We start from the raw sequence: 24695 nt of genomic DNA on the forward strand, positions 1-24695 counted from the left end.
CCAAATTCCTTTAGCCGGGTGCATAGTTTCCTTAGATAGGCTGCGTACTCTATATGATTGCGGCTGGTGGTGACAATATCATCCAAATAGATGAACGCGAATGTGAGATCGTGGCCCACTGCATCCATCAGCCTCTGGAAGGTCTGGGCTTCATTTTCAAGTCCAAAGGGCATTCTCACCAACTCTGTCCAAAAGGTGGCTGTTTTAGGGATGGACTTGGATCTGATGATGGCTCCTGATGAGGTCGACTTTTGAAAATACCCATGCCTCCATAGGTTAGCAGTGAAGTCTTTTATATGGGGCAAGAGGTATCTGTTCAGTGTAGTGGCCTCATTGAGCCAGCGATAGTCACCACGTGGCCTCCACCCTCTTGCTGCTTTCCGTAACATGTGCAGGGGGGAGGCCCAGGGGCTATTGGAACACTACACTATCCCCAGCTCTTCCAATTAAAAAAAAACTTTAAGATTTTCAAAATACATAAAAAGATACAAAAAAAAATCAAAATAATCTAAAACATAAACCCATCCTACCCTCCCCACCCCCCCCCCCCCTCAGCATGCCCTGCAAGGGAAGCCAAAAAAAATACAACCACCGAATACAGAAATAAACTTTTTAGTATCTTAAGATATTTCTAAACCCATACATTTTAAATAAGGTGACCACATTTTAACAAAAAAAGTATAATTATCATACAAATTATATGTTATTTTTTCCATGTAAATACAGGATCTCAATTCATTGGGCCAATGAACTATATTTACTACTACATTATCTTTCCAAGTAATTGCAATACACTTCCACATACTGCCAGTGCTTGACGAACGAAAGCTATCTGAAACTTATCCAACCCCAAACCAGTCAACGAGACAACATAACCCAATAAAAAAAATTCTGGATCTAATGGTAATTTAATCTTAAATAATTTTTCAAAAAAATACTCTTAATTTTTTCCCAAAATGATTTGACCTTATCACAAAGCATAACTGAGTGTAAAAATGTTCCTGTATGCAGTCAACATCTAAAACATAAATCTGAATTACTAAATCCATATTTTTTTCAATTTCTCAGGGGTCAAATGCAACTGATGCAAAATATTATTAACCATACTATATCTTACATTAAGTAATTTAGTCACCCCATCTTGGCACGTAGTTTCCCAGTCTTCGTGAGGTATATCATAAGATAAATATCCTTCCCATTTATTTCTCGATTTATTTAAATTTAGTTTATCCATACTGTCCTGCAAAAAAGCATACATATCAGAACTCTTCCAATTTTTAAACTCCTCCTTGGCAAGGGTAAGCTTCTCAGTGGGGAAGGCGGTGCACCCTGGCGTAGAGTGGGGGGCCCTCGGTGAGAATGTGGTGTCATACCCTATGTTTCGGTTCGGCTATCAAAAATTGTGGCACTAAGATCGAAGGGAACAACTCCAGGATCCTCATGAATGCATTGTCAGACAATGTAACGGAGTCAAGGTAACTTTCCCTAGGGACAATGTTTGGAAGGTCCTGGTATGCACCAAACGCCACCCGTTAAGGTCCACCAGCAGGCAGTGGGCTCGCTGGAAGTCTGTTCCAAGGAGCAGTTGCATCACCACCTCAATCATGAATGTCCACATGAACCGGTTGCTGCTGAAGCGAAGAGGGATGGTGCGGGTGCCGAAAGTTCTTATGATGGTGCTGTTAGTTTCCCTCAGTGCCTGGCCCGGCTGCTGTTTTGGGTGTTATAGGCCAAGGGGATAAGGACACTTATTTTGGCACCAACTAGAAAATGCCTGCCGGACAGAGTCCCACACATGGAGGAAACTGTCATGTTGACCAACTGCTGCAGCAATTACGACAGTTGGCCATGGTATTGCCCTGAAATGCGGAGGGTGGGCAGTATCGGTGGGCCCCTGCACCCCCTTGTTGGTGATAATAGCAATACCATTGGGTCGAGGGGTCCAATTGCCTCTCTGTTTGCTGTGGCCTTGTTGCTTGTTGTGTGTGGGGTCAAGCGATCTGCTCCACCAAGGTGCCACTTTCCTTCTTCGCTCTCCAGAACATGTCCGCCCAGGCTGCGACTTTCCTGGGGTTGCTGAAGTTCTCATCAATGAGCAAGAGCCAGATATCACGCAGCTGCTCCAGGAGAATCCTCAGCGAGGATGACCGTCATCTCGCTCATGAGGGTAGATGGAGCCCTGTCCCCTAATCCATCCATATGCAATAATCGGGCAGCGCGCTCGTGCCATGAGACCCCAAGGGTGCAGGTTAATAGCACCTTGAGGGTGTCGTTTTTGCCTTTTTCTGGAGGCTGCTGCAGGAAATCGTCGACCCTTGCTGCTGGGTCCTGATCGAGCGAGCTCACCATGTAGTAGTAGCGTATTGCTTCAGTGATGATCTGTTGGAGGTGAAAGTGGGCTTCGGCCTGTTCGAACCAAGTGTTGCTGTGATGCCTAAAATCTTGGCAGCTTCAAGGGTGACAGTTGAATTTGTTGAGGTCACTAATGTAGTATACGCTACCACAAAGTGTCAGAAGAATGACAGACACTTAGGAAGTCAAATTGAAGACTGGTTTATTGCACTAGAAACTTGGTTATATTCTTTCCCTGCTGCTGATGACAGGAGTGATGTCACAACAGCACCAGCCTTGGATTGGTCAGTGTTTCCACCATTGCTCGTTGGTTCCCGCCGTGCAGGTTGTCACCTGGGATGAAGATCATTGGCCCCTGCATGGACTGCGTGGTTGCCATGTTCGTCGGCCATCTTGTATACTGGGTCGCGTCTCGGTTAGAGGGCCACTTCAGAGGTATATAAAAGAATAAGAAGAGAGAAAAAAGAAGAAAGGCTCCCTTAACCCAGCGTAATGTTCCTTTTTTTTTATAAAGGGAGGAAAGCAATGCCCATTAAAAGCATTTTTCAAGAGGTATATTGTGAAGTTCTTTTTTTAAGAGAGATGGAGGAAGGTAATTTTTGCATCATCCATTCAGATAGTGAATTCCAGTATAGATATTTTCTTTTCTGTTAAAAGGTTTTTCATTTTCAGATTTTTTTACATTTTTAATAATAATGTATTATTCTGCAGCATTAAAAGAAAAGGGGAATGCAGCATTTGAAAAGGAAGACTATGCTACTGCTGTGCAATACTACACAGAAGGCCTAGAAAAGCTTCGTGATTTTCAAACCCTCTACACTAACAGAGCACAGGTATGAACAATATAAGCATTAATCTACTGACTTTTTTTTATTGCAAACAGTTCACCAAAATAGATGTCAACAGATATCACATGCAGCTAACATAACTTGCTTCATTCTCGAGACCCAAGTCACATAAGGGCATCAAACGGTAGAAAATAAAACTGTACTTGTAACTGGTATTGTTTTTTTTTTCCAAATGTATGTATCTGCAGCCCAACAGGAGAGGGAAAGAAGATAATGTGACAAGAGTTCTTGGCTCACTGAGCAAATGGACTAATGTGGACATATTGAGGTGGCTGTTGAAAAGAATGGAAATACTCCCCGTTTTCAGCAGAAATTTAACCTTAAAGCAGAGATTTAACCTTAAAGCTGGGAAATGGCACAAAAAAAATAGAAATTTTAATATGTATAACAAAACTCGGGTTCAATATAACCATTTCTGGCAAGGCAACAAAAATGTCCACTTTATGTAAAGTCAAAGGTTATAGTGTTAATTACAGAGGAACTAGAGGTTAGAGAAATGTTTTCACTGCAGCATCATTATAGATTGGAGTTGGAGGGACTCAGTGAGTCGTGGAGAGACAATGTTTTGGGTCCAATCCTTTTTTAAGACTGGGGTAGTAAGCTTGCATCTCTATGTCTGTCATAGATTTGAAATTTTGGTGGGGTGGGGGGTAGAAAGATCTTGATATTTTTAAGGTAGATGTAGACTGCAGATTATTTGGAGAGTAAGAATTATTTCAAACAGAAAATGGACCCACTGTTACTTGGCTTTATTTTACTCCTCAAAAAACTTTGTTCTTGCATCCATTTAATTATTATTTTTTTGGGGGTTTTCTTGTTGATGTATTTAAGAGCTAATTCATTTGATGAAAATGTCTGCCTATCTTAACTACAGTTGATTTGCATAATTTCTGATTTGCTATGGATTTTTTTTTGACCACCAAACAATGTGCTGCTTCAATTTTTAGGCTTACAATAAGCTCGGAAAATACGAAGAAGCAATCACTGATTGTGAATGGGCCTTGAAGGTGAGGATAATTGCAAATGAGGATTTTAACTGTTTTATGTTTCTTGTGTTGATTAACCATTTCACCTTCAGCCATTACTGTAATTTTTAAAAAACATTTCTAGCTTTTGGTAAATGTACGTGGGACATGATATTCAGGATCTTTCCCTATTCAAGCCATGCGATTGTTAAAGGTTAACAGATACATCATCAGGAAGTATCTGTGGGGCGAAAAACTAAGCTTGTTGCCAACTGCTACAAAGAAACACACACTCGCAGTGTGGGAGGTTAAACTCTGAGATTTAATGAGGCTGGAAAGGCTCCTTTTATACAGTTGGAGTTCCCGCAGTTTGTGAATACCCTTCTTCCCCAGCCTATTATTGATCTGTTACCTGGGCAGCTTGGCCAGCACCATTGTAGGGCTGCTGGTTTGTACTGCTCCAGATTTCAACTGTGCTGCTTCGCTGTGTTAAAGGAAGTGTTACAGTGCATTATGCTGCTGTTTACTACCACGTGCTCCGTGTGATGTACCGGCTCAATCTCCATGGTGGTGGCCCACCACATGATTCCTCCGCCCCCAGAACCGGTGCTGCAGTTCATAGTGTCCTTGGATGCAGTCTCCAATGTCTTTGGTGGTCTGCCTCTGTGTTGAGGTGCTGGCATCTCCACTGGTTGTATTGGGTCCTTGTATGCCAGCTTGAGCCTGCCTGCGGTGAAGACCTCTGGTTTCCCACCGATGTCCAGTTCGAAGGTGGCCCCATTGTTCCGGATGACTTGGAAGGGGCCTTCGTAGGGCTTCTGTAGCGGTGGACTGTGTGGCCCTCTGTGCACGAACACATACTCACAGTCTTGGAATTCTTTAGGGATGTTGAACTTGGCTTGCCGGTGTCTGGAGGGTGGGAATCAGAACCAGGTTACTGACCTTTTCCCGCAGCCTGTCCAGGAAGGTGGTTGTATCCTCCTGTTGACCTCTGGCCGATGGGACAAAATCCCTGGGGACAATGAGTGGAGTTCCATAGATGAGCTTGGCAGAGGATGTGTGGAGGTCTTCCTTCGGGGCTGTAAGAATCCCCAGCAGGGCCCATGGCAGTTCATCCACCCAGTTAGGGCCTTTTAGTTTGATCATAAGGGTGGCCTTGAGGTGCCTATGGAAGTGCTCAACCAGCCCATTAGACTGGGGGTGGTATGCTGTGGTGTGGTGTAGCTGAGTGCCCCACAGGTTGGCAACGTCAGTCCACAGGCTGGAGGTAAATTGTGGGCCTCTGTTGGTGGTTATGTGGCATGGTAGCCTAAACCTTGCTACCTAGGATGAGACGAGTGTCTTGGTGCAGGACCTGGTGGATGTGTCGTCCAGGGGGATTGCTTCTGGCCACCAGATGAGACGGTTGACCACAGTGAACAGATAGCGAAAACCCTGTGCGACTGGTAAGGGTCCCACTATGTCCACGAGAATGTGGATCAAAAGGCTGTGGGGGGACCTTGGTGTGCTGCTGTACATTACAGTTGGCACTGCGTTCACGTCTTGGCCCACCTGCTGATTTTGTTTCCATAACCCATACCACACATACTTGCTGGCCATGAACTGGACCGTGGTCCTGAATGATGGATGTGCCAGCCAGTGGATGGAGTCGAAAACTCATTCCCTCCATGCAGTTGAGACGATAGGTCGAACCTGACGGTGGCCAGGTCGCACAGGAGGGTAGTGTTACCTCTGCCGACTGGGATGTCCTGAAGCTGCAGCCCTGTGACTGCGGTCCTATACTGAGGTATCTCATCGTCCTGCTGCTGTGACTCAACTAGTGCCATGAAGTGCAGTCTGTTGGCCAGAGAGTGGATGCTCTGTCTTGACAAGGCGTTAGCGACCACTTTGTCTTTTCCTGAGATGTGCCTCACATCGGTGGTGTACTTTGAGACGTAAGACAAGTGTTCTGCTGGTGGTCTGACCAGGGGTTGGAGATCTTGGCAGGGAAAACATCAGTAGCTTGTGGTCCGTGAAAACCCTTCCCTCTAGGATGTATCGGAAGTGGTGGATGGCTAAGTACAGTGCCAGTAGCTCTCTGTCAAAAGCACTGTACTTTAGCTCAGGAGGCCACAGATTTTTTCCTGAAGAAAGCTAGTGGACTCCTGCTCCAGAACTCCATCAATCGCCATTCATGAGGCATTGCCCGTGAGAGCTGTGGGTGCATCTGACCTGGGGTGGCCCAGGAGTACAACATTAGCCAGGGCTTCCTTTGCTTCCACAAACACTCATGTGGAGTCATCGTCCCAGGCCAAGTCCTTCGCCTTGCTGATCATCAGATGAAGAGTGGGCACATAGTTCAAGCTGCTGCGGGGATGAATCTGTTTGACCTTCCCTACGAACTCCTGCAGTTCTTTGGTCATACTGGGCCTTGGGAAGTTTTTAATAATCCTGTGGCCCAGGAAGTCAATCGTGCTGAGCCTGAACTGGCATTTAGCCAGATTGATAGTGAGGCCGAACTCACAAAGGTGACTGTAGAGGCTTCGGAGGTGTGGTAGATGTTCCTGCCAGGTTCTGCTCGCCGCCAGGGTATCATCTAAGTAGATGGGGGTGCTGTCCACGTCTCGGCCCACCGTGTCCATCCTGTGCCGCGTTCTTGATCCCGAATGGCCTGAATGATGTGATGATGGCCGTCTTGGGGATGTCGTCAGGGTGCATCGCGATTTGGTGGTACCCTCGCACCAAATCCACTTTGGAGAAAATCATCGCTCGTGCAGGTTTGCCGCAAAGTCCTGTATATGCGGCAAGGGGCAATGATCTGAAATGGTGGCCTCATTAAGCTGACAATAGTTGCCGCACGATTTCCAGCCCCCAGATGCTTTAGATAGCATGAGCAGGGGAGAAGCCCATTGACGGTCCGACCACCGAACGATGCATACTCCTCAAACTTGCGGAACTCCTCCTTGGCCAGTTGGAGCTTCTCCAGGGAAGTCATCTCACCCTTGCATCAAGAGGTGGAAACTTGGTAAGGATGTGACGCCTGATGCCTTGTCGGGGCATCTCCACCATGAACTGAGAGAAAAGGATTGCCGGGAACTAGGCCAGCACCCTGGAGAATTAATTGTCTGAGCTGTAGACGGAGTCCAGGTGGAGTGCCGGGAGCCCAGGTTTGGAACATCTCCATGTGCATGAGTCTCACCCTTGAGGTCTACTGGGTGGCTGTGGGCCCACAGGAAGTCCGCTCCGAGGAGTGGGTGTTCCACTGCGGCCAGTGTGAACTCCCATGAGAAGTGACTGCCTCCGAACTGCAGCTTGGCCCTACACGTGCCATAGATCCGCATACTGCTGTTGTTGGTAGCCCTCAATGCGGGGCCCACTTGCCTGCATCTAGTGTCCAAACTTGTTGAGGGCATCACACTGACCTCTGCTTCTGTATCCACCAAGAATTGTCTTCTGGAAAGGCGATCCCACATGTACAGGAGGCTCTCTCGATGGCCAGCCGCCATGGCCATCAACAATGGCTGGCCTTGTCGTTTCCCTGGGACACTGAGGGTGACTGGCATCAGCGGGCCTCGGAGCACCATCTTTGGTGATAGAAGCACCATCTCTCCTTGAACTCATTCATCCATGCTGCTCCTTTCCAGGGCCTGCCTTGGTCTGGTTGTGAGACTTCGTGACGAGCACTTCTGTTTCTGCTTCCACAGAATATCTGCCAGTGCTGTGACTTTGCGGGGATTGCTGAAATCTGCGTCAGCCAGGAGCAGTTGGATGTCCTCTGGCTCCAAAAACGCCTGTTCGAAGATGATGCAGGGCTCATGGTCTCCCAGGAGGGCCAGCATCTTGTTCATGAGCGCTGACGGGGATCTGTTCCCTAGCCCATCAAGGTGGAGCAGCTGTGCCCCTTTCTCTCGCTGCAAGAGTTAATAGGTCTTTGAAGGCAGTGTAAGTGCCTTCCGATGGTGGCCAGTGAATGAAATTGGCCACTCTGTCTGCAGTCTCTGGATCCAGGGCACTGACCACATGGTAGTACCGTGTGGTCTCGGATGTGATGCCCCGAATCTGGAACTGAGCCTTAGCCTGGTCAAACCACATGCCAGTTCGTACTGTCCAGAAGGTTGGGAGCTTGAGGCTGGCTCTGCTGATCACTGCTTCGCTATTCATTGCTAGGCTTAGATGCCGTCTAAACCACTGGGGTCACTGATTGTAGCCGGCTGCTGCAAAGAAACACACGCAGTGTGGGAGGTTAAACTCTGAGATTTATTGAAGCTGGAAAGGCTCCTTTTATACAGTTGGAGTTCTCGCAGTTTGTTTGATTGGCTGACATTAGCCGCATGCATAACAATAGCAGGCGGGAACATTCTTGCATGTGAATACCCTTCTTCCTCAGCCTATTATTGATCTGGGCAGCTTGGCCAGCATCATTGTAGGGCTGCTGGTCTTGTACTGCTCCAGATTTCAACTGTGCTGGTTCGCTGTGTTAAAGGACGTGTTACGGTGCGTTATGCTGCTGTTTACTACTGCGTGCTCCGCGTGATGTGGTGGCTCAAGGTCTGCGATGACGGGCCACCACAAGCTGATATTTTGGCTTTATGATCTTTCTAATGAAAGTACCATGTTCTAATGAAAGGCTTTTTAATCCAAAATATTAACTCATTTTTTCTTGTTGCTTATGTTACCTGACCTATTGGGCATTTTTAGCAGTTTTTATTTCTGATAATCGGTAGATTTTTCCTTTCAAATTAGATCTTTGAAAGTGAAGTATCTTGGAATGTTCTGTTATGTTCAGGTAAGGGTTGGATTAGTGGCTCAGTGAAAAAGGAACAAATGAACCTCAAAATATTGATAAATATCCGGGTACAATCAAATTATAATTACGGTACCTATCCATTGGACATAATCCATAAGAGAATTAACGTCTGTAAGAACAGCATTAGGAACAAAAAAAATTCCATTTAGTATATTTCACATTCTTTCATATCCTTTCAACTTTACTTTTAGCACCATGGTGTCAATTTAATTTCCAAAGCATTGAACATAATCTAAGCCACATTTGTATAAAATATCTAATTATTCTCATCACAGATGACTAGCCTACATTGTAATTATTATTGGTTGAAGCTATTTTAGTTTATTCTTACTGCATGCTTGGGTGGGTGAAGAATTCGAAGAATGATATGATTGAACCTTTAATGCAAAGCATTGGCTGCCATCTTGAAAATGGCCTTTATACTTTACAAAGAAAGCTCAGGGAAGTTCACCATGCTGTATGCATGAATTATTTGTGAAATGAATTAATGTGCACTCATTTGATGGAACTGCTGATGGTGTACTGAAGTATTGGGCTAATTTCTGTGCTTGAGTCCAAAGACTGGATGCAGCTTATAACTTAATGGATGAGTATACATGGAGTCTAAACATGGGCAATACGAAGGAGGTGATTGTAGACTTCAGGAGGACCAGGAATAGCCACCCTCCACTACACATCAAGCAACTCTGTAGCTTCACCCAGTAAAAAAATTGACAATGTATGCTGGTCGTCCATGAAGCAAATAATTAGATATTTATATAAGTGTGAATTAAATTGCATACCATGCTTTAGAATTGAAATTGACATGATGGCGCTGAAAATAAAGCTGAGAAGTTGTAAATGAATGTGAAATACGCTAAATGGAATTTGCTCTTTGATCCCAATGCTGTCCTTACAGATGTTAATTCATTTAACCAGTGACCCATCTTGGACACACAACATCCCCTCACTGGTCAGGAAGGCGCAACAGTAACTGCACTTCTTGAGAAGACTGAAGCGGGCAAGGCGACCGGCTACCATCATGTCAACCTTCCACAGGAATATTGTGGCTGGCTGCATCATGGTGAAGTATGGTTGTTGCAGAGAAATGGATCCATGTGGCCATAAGAATAGCAGAAAGGATCAGACTGGAGTCTCCCTCTTCCCCATCAACATAATCTCCTGGGATCGTTGTCTGAAGAGGGTGCGTAAAATTATTGAGGAACCCTTCCACGATGCGCAGAGCATCTTCAGCTGTTCCCATTGTGAAAGAAATGCAGGAGTATCAGAGGAGAGGAGCGGTTTCTTCTCACAAGCCCTGAGACTACTGAACAACCACAGGACTGCTCACATTAACCATCCGAGACTCAAATTTATGAAGCAATATTTGTTTATATATCTGTATATATGAATGCTGCGTATGTTCTGTTTGTCTGTGTGTGTTTTATCTGGTTGCGTGTTTTGCTACGAGGACCAGAGAACGCTGTTTCGTTGGGTTGTGCTTGTACAATCAGATAACAATAAACTTGACTTGATGATGAGCAATGAATGTTTTGGTTGAATGCAGTTGCATTAGTTTTGGTCATCTAACTTGCTGCTCTTTGTTTTATGACTTCAGTGCAATGACAATTGTGTAAAGGCCTATGTGCATATGGGAAAAGCCAACCTAGCATTGAAGAAGTACGAGGAGGTAAGATAGCTTAAGTGAGCTGCATTTTTTTGAATCAAATCTTTCTTGAGTTATTTAATCATTGAACTCTGGAACAAAAACTATTTGCTTTCTGTTGCTGAAATACCTTCCAGATTGGCTACATTACAGTTGGCAAACAAGTCCATTTCAGTTATTTTCAAATGTAAATTGTGAACTAATTAATACATTGTTGACAGTACTCAGAATTTGTTGCTGCTTTTGATATTTTCTTCTTCTGGTCAAAGCAGGATTGGGCTTTGAATAGCCAGTGGACCATTCATATATTTCTTCTTTTGAAGAGTGGACAACTGTCTATTTTGTTAATATTTAATTAGGATTAAAAACAATGATTTCACTGAAAATGCAATCATAATAAAAGCCTAAATCAAGGGGGAAAGATAAGATCAATTATAAAATAAATTGGCAGTAAGGTTCTGATTGAAATTACTGCTGAAGACATTCTGTACTGATTCCAGACATGTTTAAAACTTCATTTAAGCCTTAGTGTATGTTCACATCTGTTTACATAATAAGTCATGACTCTTCGTACCAAAACTTTAAAAAATTATGATCACAACAGCATTTATACATTTATACTAATTTATACTAATTTATACATTAGTTGTGTTGAAGTAACATTAGTTAAATGTAGCTTCACTTTAATAGCAGAATAATATATTGTCCACAATATGATGTAACATTCCTGCTCTGATCAAGCAACATTATTTCACTTGAGAAGCACTAAATTATTCAGCTGATTTTCGTGCTTACAAAAATGATGTTTTCTGGACTGTATTTGACTATATTTCCCTCGCTGTCCCAGTTAATTGTAGGTAAGACATTCATTCCACTGGAGTGATTAAAGTGATGAAGGCAACTAATTTATCAGTATTGTGAAAGTTGGAAACTCTGATCTAATTGGGTTTATGTTCTCTACCAGGCTCGAAGATGTTATCAAAAGATAATTACAATTGATCCAAATCGAGCAGCATTGGCTAAAGGTTTGAGAAATGTTTATAGAAATTAGGTCCACGGCAGGTTGTAGTGTGTGAGGTTCGGAGTTTCCACAATCAATTCTCACCTTTCCGGTCTCCTATCCGTATTCAATTAATATATTTTGTCTTGGTCTGTATTCCTTTCCCTGCCAATTCTTCACTTCTCTACAGCCTTTTAATTTGGGTGTCTCCCTGGTTTTTACTCATTCCTTGAAGAAGGGCTCAGGTTTGAAATGTCACTTATATATCTTTACCTCCTATAGACACTGCAAAATCTGCTGAGTTCCTCCAGCATTTCTGTGATTTTATTGCTCCAATATAAATAATAAACCTAAGTGCCTATTTATGTATTAATTAATCTGTGTCTATTAAAATTCTGCTTTAGAGTTACTGCTTAGAAATTTCAAATGATACGGCTACTAAAATGCTAAATTTGGTTCTCAAGCAGATTAACATTTGGGATGGTATATTTGGACATGGGCTCCCAGATGGTGGGTGAGAAAACAAACCGATCCAAAGATGATCTAGTAATTCTTGCTTTGACATTCAGTGGCACCAATTAAACTTGTCAGCCTGAAACTTAATAGTTGTGGAATTTATTACATCCTTTTAAAGGAGAAAAATGGATTCTTTGAAAAATGTCTCAACAGTGTAGTACTTTTAGCATATTATAGGTGTTAGCCTTGTTTTTTTATAGTCAGTTTGTGGAGTGACCCACAGTTTCTGAGCCGGCAAGTATGATTAACCACCAAGACATAACTGTTTTGTCTCCCTTTCTCTGTTAGTTTCATGACTGTGTTTATGATATCTAATCCAATTTTATCTTCTTAGATAGAATAGTAATTGAGCTGAGTAGTTTTATGGTCCTTTCAAGCCAACATTACAATAAATGTATGAACTGTGCTATATGGGAAAAGATAGACACACTTAGTATTTGCAGTAAGATTCTTATAAAATTTATAGTTTATAATATTTCTGTTTTATAAATGCTGACAAAATATGTCATTTACATGTAGAATATATACAATTACTGGAATTAGCCCAGAAAAAGGAACAAGAAGAGAAAAATGCCATGCAAGAATTTGAACAGGGAAATGTGAATACTACAACTGCCTGTGAAGTGATCAAGAAACTATCTACTCCTAACAAGATCCCCTTTTTCTACCTGGGTGGTGTGAGGTATCTGATTGAACTGATGAAAGAGTGTAAGTAGATGAAAAAATAGTACCTACAGCTTGACCTGTTTTATTGCAGTTGGATTAAGGGTCGAAATTATCAATTAAAATTTATTCTGTATGAGTAGAAAATGTCCCCAAAACAAAGCAAATAGGCAGAACTGTTTAAGAGAGTTTGGGTTACATAGCCTTGCATGTTAAAGGAACTGTTGAATCTTTGGTATTTCTGAATAGTTGGATAGTGGATTATCAGAATTTTATTGTATTACACACAAACACACAAAAATATTGAAATAGATCTTTTGATCCTTTTACTCCTTTTTTTCAATATGATCATGTGTCCTCCAGTCTCAGTAACACATTTTCGCATCTTCCCTTTTGTGTCTAGAAATGAATTTATCATCTTAAATATAATCAGTTGGTTTACCTTCCATAGCATGTAGAAGAGGTGTGACAGACTGATATATTTTATATTGTATATAGATATGTTTTAAAGGAGATCAATTGTGGCAGGTTTTTTTTAGTTTAGGTCACATACAGATATAAGACCTTCAAAACAGATCTCATTTAAAATGCCGGAGCTCTGCTCATGCCAGGCAGTTCAGACTCCGAGTGCCTTTGCACACATTTGTGAAATCCTTATAGGCATTTTTCAAGTAGCTGTTAACTGGACATGCTGTGGAGTAATGGATTATTGTTTTGAAAAGCAATAGATGAACTAACTCAGAAGATTAGGTCCAGAGCCGCAGCCTGTCTGAGTTCAGTTGGCTGTTCTAGGAGGGTCATGTGGTTTTCTCTCAGAGAGAGAGAAAGAGAGAGAGAGAGAGAGAGAAAGAGAATTCAGTTCTGCAGTTCAGCAGTAGCAGCTGGGACTAGAACAGGACAAGCTGGAAAGCTTGTGGAAAAACCCCATTTTGAAGATGGATTGTGAGTTCTTAGTTCAGCCTGGTCAAAGCCCTTGTGTTCATATAAGAGGAGATGGCTGGCTGTATAATGTTTCACTTGAAATAAGGGAAACAGAAGAGGAACTCTGTGGTGACCTGAAAGAAAGAGGTTATCATCTGGAAAACCCTGATGGGGCAAGTTTCTTCGGCAAGATACCAAAGTGGCTGTTTAGAAGGAATCACTTGTAGGTGATCAATGATCAACAAATCTTTCTTTGAAAACTGACAAGAACCTTCCTGAGTGGTAACCATTTGCCTTTCAAGCACCAAAGCCTGGTGCAATTCATAAATGTTAAATTCTGTGCACAGTATAAGAATTGCCTGCAACCAGTGAACCTGGAGGAGTGAGAAATGAGATTGGACTGAGAATTAAAGAACTTTTCTGAACTTTTAAATACATAAGCATCTAGAATTAGAAAGGGGTTAAGTTGATAGTAATAAGTTAATGTTTGATCCTGTTTTTATGTTTAAAGATAATTAAAAGCAACTTTTGTTTATGTAACCATTTGTCCTGGTGAATTTCCATTGCTGCTAGGTTTTGAGGTCCTCTGGGCCTACAACAGAGGACTCTGCTGATTCACTATTCTTGTAGCTTGGAAATTGGATTCAAAAGGAATATTTGCATCATTTTTTGTGACTCACTGGCATGACAAGTATAATTTTGGAAATAATTTGGTATGTTTCCACTCATTCCTGTAAAATCAGGAAAGTAGACTAGGCAGGTATTTATATTCATAATTCATGTTAATACTGATGTAATATTTTGTACATTTTGTGCTTCTGATTACATGATCAACATGCATGACACCTACTAAAGGCAGAAATCAGATTAAATGTCATGACTCGCGACCTTCAATATTAACTGACAGTTCAACAATGCATATTAAATTAAGAACAGTGAGCCTGAACATTTTTTTAAAGTGTCTACCAGGATATTGTTCTTGTGTGATTTTTTTTAAAAGAAAAGTCATCCACTCTAATTCATACATATATATGAGAATCTGACAATGGCAGTGATTATATATGTTGAGGTTTTTCATGAACTAATAACAAGAGATCACTGTTGCTTCAATCTTGGCCCAGGTACTGCTGGTGATCAAGAGAGCTTGGGATCATTTGCAACCACAGAGTCAGAGGGAAATGCCTCACATCCCATTGACTCTGCATTCACCATCAACCACCCTCTTCTACTGATCTCATTTTTTAAAAATTCAACTCACATTGTCATCAACTACTCCTAGATTCAACCATTCATCTGCAAATTTGGAGATGTTAACACTGGCCAACTTAACATCTAATCTGCACATCTTTGGGGTGTGCGAGGAAACTAGAGTACCAGGTTAAAGCCATGCAATATAGGAAGAATGTGAAAACTACACATGAATAACACCAAAGGCCAAATTTAATTCAAGACTCCACCAATAGCTGGCACAAGATACCAAAGGTATCTACATGCTACATGCCATTACACCCTCCAAAACCCCCTCCATGCTCATTTCATTGTGACAGGTAGCATCTCTTGGAAAATGAAACATTTAACACTTCAGGTGTTAAATGAGAAATTGAGAAAGAGAGAAACATGTTAGTCTTAGTGGCAGATTGGGAACTCAAGAGGCTGCAGCAAACATTTTCTGGAATGAAATAATGTGGCCAATTGAAAGGAGGTAAAGCTCTATGGTTTGTGTAATGTGCTACTAGTATGGTAAAGTCTGTGTAATGTGCTACTAGTATGGTAAAGTCTGTGTAATGTGCTACTAGTATGGTAAAGTCTGTGTAATGTGCTACTAGTATGGTAAAGTCTGTGTAATGTGCTACTAGTATGGTAAAGTCTGTGTAATGTGCTACTAGTATGGTAAAGTCTTGTAATGTACTACTAGTATGGTAAAGTCTGTGTAATGTGCTACTAGTATGGTAAAGTCTGTGTAATGTGCTACTAGTATGGTAAAGTCTGTGTAATGTGCTACTAGTATGGTAAAGTCTGTGTAATGTGCTACTAGTATGGTAAAGTCTGTACAATGTGCTACTAGTATGGTAAATGTTTGTGGAGTATGGAACTGAGAGAATGTCTCTGTCCCTGTAGCATTTGCTCCGATGATGAGAAATGATGCCTCACAAATTTGGAAATAGTGACCAGATTGTTTATCTGGAGTTTATCAAGACCTTTGACAAGGTTTTGTATGTTAGGCTGAGCCAGAAGGTTAGCTCCTGTGGGATTCAGGGCAGGGTGGCCAATTGTAAATAAAATTTGTCCTGGCAGTAAGAATCAGAGAGCAATCTGTCCGCTGTAAACAGTTCCTCTCTGCCCCCAATGTGCAGGGTGAATGTCTTGCTAATGTTTCAGGACTTTGTAGGGCCGTTGGAGCGGGGCAAGGTGTAGGCCTCATCGCACAAACACAAAGTCCGTGGTGACGAAGTGCTTAGGGATACATGCTGGCCGGATGACAGGGTGGGGGTGTGCCAACATGGCCAACTTGTCCCGTAAGTCCATTAGCAGCGTCTGTGTACTGGTGTCGGAGTCTGCGCCCGGACAGAGGAACTCACCGGGTAGGGAAAGGGGTGTGCCATAAACCAGCACTGTGGAGGATGCTTGCAGATCTTCCTTGGGGGCTATCCTGACACCCAACAGGACCCAGGGGAGCTCGTCCATCAGTTTGGACCGTCCAGCCGCGCCATGAGGTGGCGGTGGAATCGCTCATGAGCTTATTGGCCTGGGGGTAATAGGTGGTGGTATGGTGCAGCTTTATTCCTAGGAGGGTCGCGAGTTGTGACCAGAGGGTAGATGTAAACTGGGTGCCCCTGTTGCTGGTCATGTGTGCTGGAACTCTGAACCTCGCGATCCAATGGGGGAGTAGCGCGCTGGCACAGGATTCGGTGAAAGTGTCTTTGAGGGGGATGGCTTCCAGCCACTTTGTCCTGCAGTCAACCACCATAAGCAGGTAACGAGTGGCCCTGGACACCAGCAGGGAGCCCACAATGTCTATGTGGATGTGCTCGAAACGCTTCGCCAGGGGGTTGAAATGCTGCACCAAGGTCTTTATGTGGCGATGGACTTTGAAGGTCTGAGATTCGGTGGAGTTACGTGCCATCTGAACAGCCTGCCATCTGAGGCCGTGCCACACGAACCGCTCCACCACCATGAGCACCGAGGCTTTGATGGATGGGTGCTCCAGGTTGTGGACCATTTTGAAGGCTTGCTGCCCCCACTGTTGCGGCACTACTGGATGCGGTGTGCTGGTGGAGACATTGCATAGCAGCATGGTGGGGCTATCCAGCAGCTTGAGATCCTCGAGGCAGAGGCCAGTGATCGCATCTCACCATCCCCCTTTTGCGCCTGCGATAGTCGACCATAGTCAAGGCTGGATGCTAACATGTGGATTGTGGATCACGAGAGTGAGTCCACCACTACATTGATCTTGCCAACTAAGTGCTGGATGTCCGTAGTGAACTTGGAGATGTAGGAGAGATGTCTTTGCTGGTGCGTTGACCAAGGCTTCTTAGCCATGGTGAGAGCTTGGGTTAGGGGCTTGTGGTCTGTGAAGACCGTGAATGGCCTGCCCTCCAGGAAGTACTGGAAGTGCCTGATTGCCAGGTAAAGGACTAGGAGCTCCCTGTCGAAGATGCTATGTTTGCGATCCGGGGGAACGCAGATGCCAGCTGAAGAATGGCAGGGGTCTCCACTGATCTTCCACCGATTGCTCTAGTACACCTCCGATGGCCATGGCTGATGCATCTATGGAGAGGGCAGTGTGGGCATCGGGCCGCGGGTGGGACAGTAGGTGGCACTCACCAGGGCGTCCTTTCTAGCGATGAAAGCTGCTTCAGCTTCCTTCATCCACACCAGGGTCTTGTTTTTGGTGGCGATCGTTGTGAACAACAGTCGCATGATGCGGGCTGCTCCTGGGATGAATCGTTATAAAAGTTAACCAGACCCGTGAATTCCTGGAGGCCTTTGAGGCTGTCGAGTCAATCAAACTGGCGGATTGCCTTGACCATCTCTGCCAATGGACAGTCCCGCCTGCCGTGAATTGCATGGACTCCTTGCCGAACTGACATTTAGCCACATTGACTGTAAGGCCAAATTCTGCCAGGCGGTCAAACGGTCTACGGAGGTGGTCTCTGTGCTCGTCATGATCTCGGCTTGTAATGAGGATGTCCAGATCCTTGCCCACTGTGTCCATCAGGCACTGGAATGTTTGTGCCACATTCTTGAGGCCAAAGGGCATTCTCAGGAATTCAAACTGGCCAAACAGGGTGATGATGCTGTCTTTCCGATGTCATTGGGTGTACCTTTGAAAAGACCCTCGCACTGTGCAGGTTGGCGGTGAATTCCTGGATGTGGGTATGAGGTAACAGTCTGGTGTAGTCGCATCATTCAGGCGGCGGTAGTCTCTGCACGGGCACCAGCCGCCTGAGGTTTTGGGGACCATGTGGAGCAGGGATGCTCATGGCTGTCTGAACTGCGGACAATCCCCAACTCCTGCATGCAGGAGAACTCCTCTTTGGCCAGCTGTAATTTGTTTGGGGGGGGTGGGGTTATGGAGTGGAAGGCCTTGGGTTGGAATGTGGTGGAGCACGCCGTGCCGGGGCATGGCAGAGGTGAACTGTGGCCATAAGATCGCTGGGAATTCGACGAGGATGTGGGCATATTCATCCTTGGCGGTGCTGACTGTGGCTATGCCCATGTAGCAAGCACTGGTGGCCTCGAGGCGGACTGTTTGGAATGTGCAGGTATGTACCAGGCGCTTGCCTTTGAGGTCAACCAGTAGGCTGTGCGCTTGGAGGAAGTCGGCCCCGAGGATCGCTGTGGCCAGGGTGAACCTCCAATGGAACTTGAGCTGGATCTGCACGTTACACATGCAGAAAGTTCTGATGTTAGTTCCATTGTCTGCCTGTAGTGTGAGGCCTCGTGGTTGTGTGCGGGTTTCCAGGGCGGTAGGTGGGATGACGCTTGACTCGACACCGATATCAACCAGAAATCGCCGGCCGCTTGCCTTGTCGATCAAATGGAGGAGGCTGTTGGTGTGGCCAGCTGTCGCTCGCAGCCATCAACGATGGCTGGCCTGGTCGATTCCCTGGAAAAAGCAGGGCTGTCTGCATTTGTTCCCCAGCGCTGGTGGTAGAAACACCCCATGTGTGTTCGGACTCTCCATCTTACTCTTGAGGCGCATTTGTGGTTGGCTGGATCCGGGGCGCATTACCTGACTCATGGCATCCTCGTTTTCCTGCTTTGTGCGCCATAGGACATCTGCTCAGGCTGCAACCTTGCATGGGTCAGAGAAGTTTTCGTCAGCCAACAGGAGCTGGATATCGTCTAGCATCTGCTCCAGGAATGCCTGCTCAAACATAAGGCATGGTCTGTGTCTTTCTGCTAGGGCAAGCATCTTGTCCATGAGGGTGGATGGGGGCCTAACTCCTAGGCCATCCAGGACAGGCTGAACATGCTGAGGTGTAGTTGTTTGAGCGCGGGGTATTTACCCTCCTCAGGTGGGTCGTGGATCAGGTCATCCTCTCTGGCGGTCTTTTCCTGGTCAAGGGTGCTGACGACATGGTAAAATGTCATTGAGTCTGAGGTTATCTGCCTGAGATGAAACTGTGCTTCCGCTGCTTGCCCGAACCATGTGCGTGGGCAAAGCATCCAGTGGAGGAAGAGTTTTCCAACAACTGCATTCACTGCTGCCATGTCCATGGTTGAGAGGTCAGAAACATCTGGACTTGTCGGGGTCACCAATGTAATGATAGCTACCGCTATTGAAAGCAAACCACAGGTTGGTGTGAGTTTCAGTTTCAACTGACTTTATTCGAATGCCCACGCACGTCTTCAAGGGCAGGCACAAGCCCTGCCCCGCGTCGGCACTGATGTCACCATGCTGCCACAAAGCGCGCACTGTGGTCGAGGCCATGATGCACTCCCAAATCCTGAAGGCGCCATCTTAATGCAGCTGCCCCACTATCGCGGCTCTAACAGGCGGGGCCAGTTTGCCTGTGTATCAATGTGCGCCATCACAAAAACACCTTTTGGGACTTTGTATCCTACTACAGATTTTTTTTTTAATTACTCAAAATATTTCTTTTGTTTTGGTTTGTAGAACAAGTTTGCTCATTTCATGGTTTCTCATCATGATAAATTTGAAACAATAATTCAACTTTTATTTATGAGCGTTGATATATCTGCTTGGTATTTCTTCATTGATCCATTCTATTATCCACTGATAGGGCCAATTCATTCTCAAACTTCTGTATAATTGTTATCTATTGTTGCAGGTACTGAACAGACATTATTCAGAACAAAAGATGGATTCAGCATTATCAATGACAATGAAATTATAAGAAGGTAGGCTTGTTGGTATCTTATCAGATAACATTGTTGAAACCAGATGAAAGTTTGGAAAAGATAAGACAAGAAGGAAAGGAGAAGATAAGATATGCAGAAGTATATTTTGCATCTATTAAGATTTATGGCACATACTTGAATAGGCACAATAATTCCTGGACTAGCAGCTGTTTCATCCAAGAGTAAATGAAGGTTAGCTCAAATACATCTTGATGGTATGGTGTGTTTTGAGTTGCAGTAGCAAAATAAATGTTTAACTGAGACCAGATCAAATTTTGGAAAATATTGCAGACTACCATGAGGAGTTTGGCCCCATGCACAAGTTGATCCACAGAATTGTGATTCTGCCAACAACTGGGACATGGAAGAGCCTTGCCACCATCACCTAAAAAAAGGGCAAATGGAAATGGGCAGAATGGGAAAAATGGAAAAAGAGGTTTGAACACAAAGTCTTATTGACATTGAAGATCCGGAACAATCATTATGATGGAGTCATTGGGTTGAATATATTTACAGTACCTGATTGTATTTGATGTGAATGATGTATTTCTGGCTGGCGGGAGGTGGATAGCACTGAAATCTTTGATAGTCATCTGCCACTAGTGGGGTTTACCATACCCAGTTTTTTAGGGCGTTACTACCTTTGGGTAGTTTTTTTTGGGGGGGGTGTAATTAATTTTTTATATATATACTTTCTTTTAAAAAATATTTAGGGGAGGGAGAGTGGTTTTAATTTACTAGAAGGGGAGCGATATTTTGTAGTAAGTGATTATATTGTTAGTTTATAAGGATGTCTAATTTGAAATTTGCAACTTTTAATGTTCAGGGGTTAAATAATCTGATTAAGCGAAAATGAGTTTTGGCTTATATCAAGAAAATGAAAATTAATATTTCCTTTTTACAAGAAACACATTTGACTGAAAAAGAACATTTGAAATTGAAGAGAATTTGGGTTGGACAAGTGTTTTCTTCTTCTTTTAATTCTAAGGCAAGAGATGTAGTGATTTTAATTCATAAGAATTTGTCTTTTGAGTTGCAAACTATGGAAGGGAATGCTGGAAGGGTTTTAAAGGTAAATTGTAAAATTTTTACTGAATCTTGGACTTTGCTTAATGTTTATCCACCTAATGTGGACGATGAGTGCTTTGGATATTTTTTTTGTTATTAAATCAAGCTAATGAAAATATTTTAGTTGGGGGAGATTTTAATTGTGTCTTGGATCCTTTGTTTGATAGATCCTCAAAAAGTATAAAGAAATCAAAGATGCAAATTGGGGCCTTGATGAAGGATTTAAATTTGGTGGATATTTGGAGAAGGGTTAATCCTACAGCGAAGGATTTTTCTTTTTACTCGTCTCGACATGATTCATTTTCTAGAATAGATTTTTTTAGTATTAGCACATTTACAAGGAAGGGTATTACATGCAGAATATAAAAACAGGGTTATATCAGATCATTCTTTATTATTTTTTTCTTATGTAAGTTCAGAACTGGTATGTTAATCTTATAGATGGAGATTTAACACAATGTTGTTGAAAAAAACAGAGTTCGTTACCTTTGTTAAAGAACAGATACTTTTTTTTGTCTGAAAATGCTAATTCAGTAGAAAGTCATTTTGTGTTATGGGATGCGTTAAAAGCTTATTTAAGAGGACAGATTATTAGCTATACCACTAAAGTTAAGAAGTAGTATATGGCAGAAAGATTAGAATTGGAAAAGCAAATTGATGAATTGGAAAAGGAATTTCAGAAGGAAGGGACAGAAGATAAAAAAAAGTGGCTTTGACTAAATAGAAATTGCATTATAATACGTTGAAGACTTATCAATTTGAATGTTTAATTAATTGATCTAAGCAGCGTTATTATGAGTTGGGTGAGAGGGCACATAAGGTACTTGCATAGCAGTTAAAGAAGAAACAGATTTCACAGATTATTAATGCTTTAAAAAAGAATTCAACGGTTACCTATAAACCTCAGGAAATTAATGACCAGGTTTATTCATTTTATTCTATTGATTCTTATTTATCTAAGTTAACGTTATCAGCATTAGAAGAGGAGGATGTTATGGATCTGGGAGCTCCATTTACAGAATTAGAGATTAAGATGGCTATGTCAGAAATGCCCAATGGGAAGTCACCACGTTACGACGGGTTTTCGGTGGAATTTTATAAAACTTTTTAATGAAAATTTATCTTCGGTGTTTGAGGAGGTATTACAACAAGTGACTGAACAGCATGAGTTACCAGAATATTGTTCTAGTGCTCTAATTACTGTAATCCTGAAAAAAGATAGAGATCTGTTGAAAGTGTCTTCGTATAGACCTAGTTCTTTATTGAATGTCGATTATAAAATTATAGCAAAAGTGTTAGCAAATCGATTCGCTAAGTATTTACCTAAATTGATACATGTTGATCAAACAGGTTTTATTAAAAATAGAAATGCTTCAGATAATATTCTTCGATTGATTAGTTTGGTCAATGCATATCGGCAGCAGCCCAACCAACCTTGACGTGGAAAAAGCCTTTGATAGGATCGAATGGGATTTTTTATTTAAAGTATTGGATAAGTTTAAATTTGGACCTTTTTTTATTGGTTGGGTGAAACCTGTATATACAAACCCGACTGCAAGGGTGGTGACAAATTGTCAAGTTTCATCATCGTTTAAATTGACGCGTTCAACTCGACAAGGTTGTGCATTGTCACCAGCTCTGCATTGGCTATTGAACTGTTAGCTCAAACAATAAGGCAGAGTGAACAGATAAGAGGGATGAGAGTTGTAGATGAAGAGTAAAAGATTAATTTATTTCAGATGATGTTTTGATATATTTAACAAACCCAGAATAATCATTGCCACATTTGCAGGAATGTTTATTTCAATATGGAACATTATCTCCATTTAAAGTGAACTGGGACAAGGGTGAAATTTTGCCAGTCGGAGAAGGAGATTATTTACAGTATAAAAATATTATAAAATTGAAATGGTCTGATAAAATTAAATATTTAGGAATAATTGTAAATACTGAGTATCAATTTTTATACAAGTTAAATTATGTTCCATTGTTAAAAAAGATGAAAGCAGATTTAATTAAGTGGAAAGATTTTCCGTTATCTTTAATTGGTCGAGTTAACTGTATTAAGATGAATATTTTTCCTCGTATTCAATTTTTATTTCAATCAATACCGTGTTCTCTTTCAAAGAGTTTCTGGGATGAAATTAAGTTAATTTTGGTAAAATTATATAATTTTGTTACCATTAGATCCATCTATTTTTTTAAATGGGTTTAATGATTCCTTTAAAGGGATTAAGGTGGGATAAATTTCAAATTGCATTTATATATTTAGCATTGTCTGTTGTTCGAAAATGTGTCGCAAGTACATGGAAAGATAATATAGTGATTAATATAATGCAATGGCATAATGAATTGAAAGCTTGTATTGTTATGAAAAAAATACATATAATCTGCATGACAATTATTCTTTTGTTAATAAGTGGTTACCATATTTGGAATATATACATTTAAATATATTTTGATTTATTATATGCTTTTAGTTTCTGTTTATATATTTTTAACTCTCCTTAAGAGAGCTGGCTGATGGGGTGGGTGGGGTGGTGGGGATTTGATTTAATTTTCTGTTCTTTTCTTATTTTTTAAATATATATTCATATAAAATTCTCTTTATGAAATATATTCTGTATTACTATTAATGATTCTTCAAATAAATAAAGTTTAATTTAAAAAAAAATGATCCACAGTATAAGTGGGTCTATAGATTTCTGTCTCTAGCAGCTGACATGTCCATCCAGTATATATGTGCATATTAGATTCAGTTAAACCAAATAATTGTGAACTTCTGGGCAAGCGACTAAAATTTCTCTTTCCAAATACTTTACATAGTACATTAAAATCCCCAGTCTTTGGCACCTATGAGGATTGTGGATGCCAGATATGCAAATTTTCAGATTGCCTGAGACACTATTAAAATGCCTACCTGCTATACCTGCATTAAGAATAAACAGTTTAAAAGTCAAAAATACTCTGAACAAATTTCACATGCGTGAATATTAAATTTAAATTTGTTTTAAATTTAGACATACAGCACAGTAACAAGCCATTTCAGCCAAGCGGCATCAATCAGCTGTTCATCCTGGTCAATGCCTTTTTATTTAAACACAACTTTATTCAAGCAGCTGCTACGAGCAAAGCACGACCAAGGCACTCAGCTGGCTGAATATTTGCTCCAAGCTTCACCAAAGGTTTATGTGTTACTTCAGAGAACATGCAATTTTAAACTTTTATTTAAATGTTTGTTTATTCTTACTTATTTTAACTTTTATTTATTTTCCTTCATTTTGTTGCCAGTTGATTGAGGTTGCAAGTTGCTTGAATTCTGGATAACAGGGGTTTTAGTGTAAATTTAAAAAAACAGTATTTTAGTCCTTAATTACGTAACGCTCACTTTAATCAGGTAATTTCTGTAACTTGCAAAATTTAAACTTAAATTTTAACCTTCGTCGCTGGCGCTGTAACTGCATTGCACTAACTGCTAAGCTAACCATGCCACCATCATAATTAAGCCCCCCTACATTCCCCAAGTTTACAGATAAAACCTTACGAATATACTTAATAATAT

At 42.0% G+C, this 24695-nt stretch overlaps 1 protein-coding gene across 7 annotated transcripts in view; it reads left to right on the plus strand.

Annotated features, from left to right (window-relative positions):
- Positions 1–24695, plus strand: part of ttc12 (tetratricopeptide repeat domain 12) — a 103634-nt gene that overhangs the window by 36090 nt on the left and 42849 nt on the right. For all 7 annotated transcript variants that reach the window (XM_069894839.1, XM_069894840.1, XM_069894842.1 and 4 more), the window contains 6 exons: positions 3064–3185; positions 4148–4207; positions 10549–10620; positions 11561–11621; positions 12632–12820; positions 19996–20065. In XM_069894839.1, coding sequence (XP_069750940.1) covers positions 3064–3185; positions 4148–4207; positions 10549–10620; positions 11561–11621; positions 12632–12820; positions 19996–20065 — 574 coding nt within the window. The remainder of the gene's footprint in view (positions 1–3063; positions 3186–4147; positions 4208–10548; positions 10621–11560; positions 11622–12631; positions 12821–19995; positions 20066–24695) is intronic.

This window comes from Narcine bancroftii, chromosome 8, assembly GCF_036971445.1.
Source record: "Narcine bancroftii isolate sNarBan1 chromosome 8, sNarBan1.hap1, whole genome shotgun sequence".
Lineage (NCBI taxonomy): Eukaryota > Metazoa > Chordata > Chondrichthyes > Torpediniformes > Narcinidae > Narcine > Narcine bancroftii.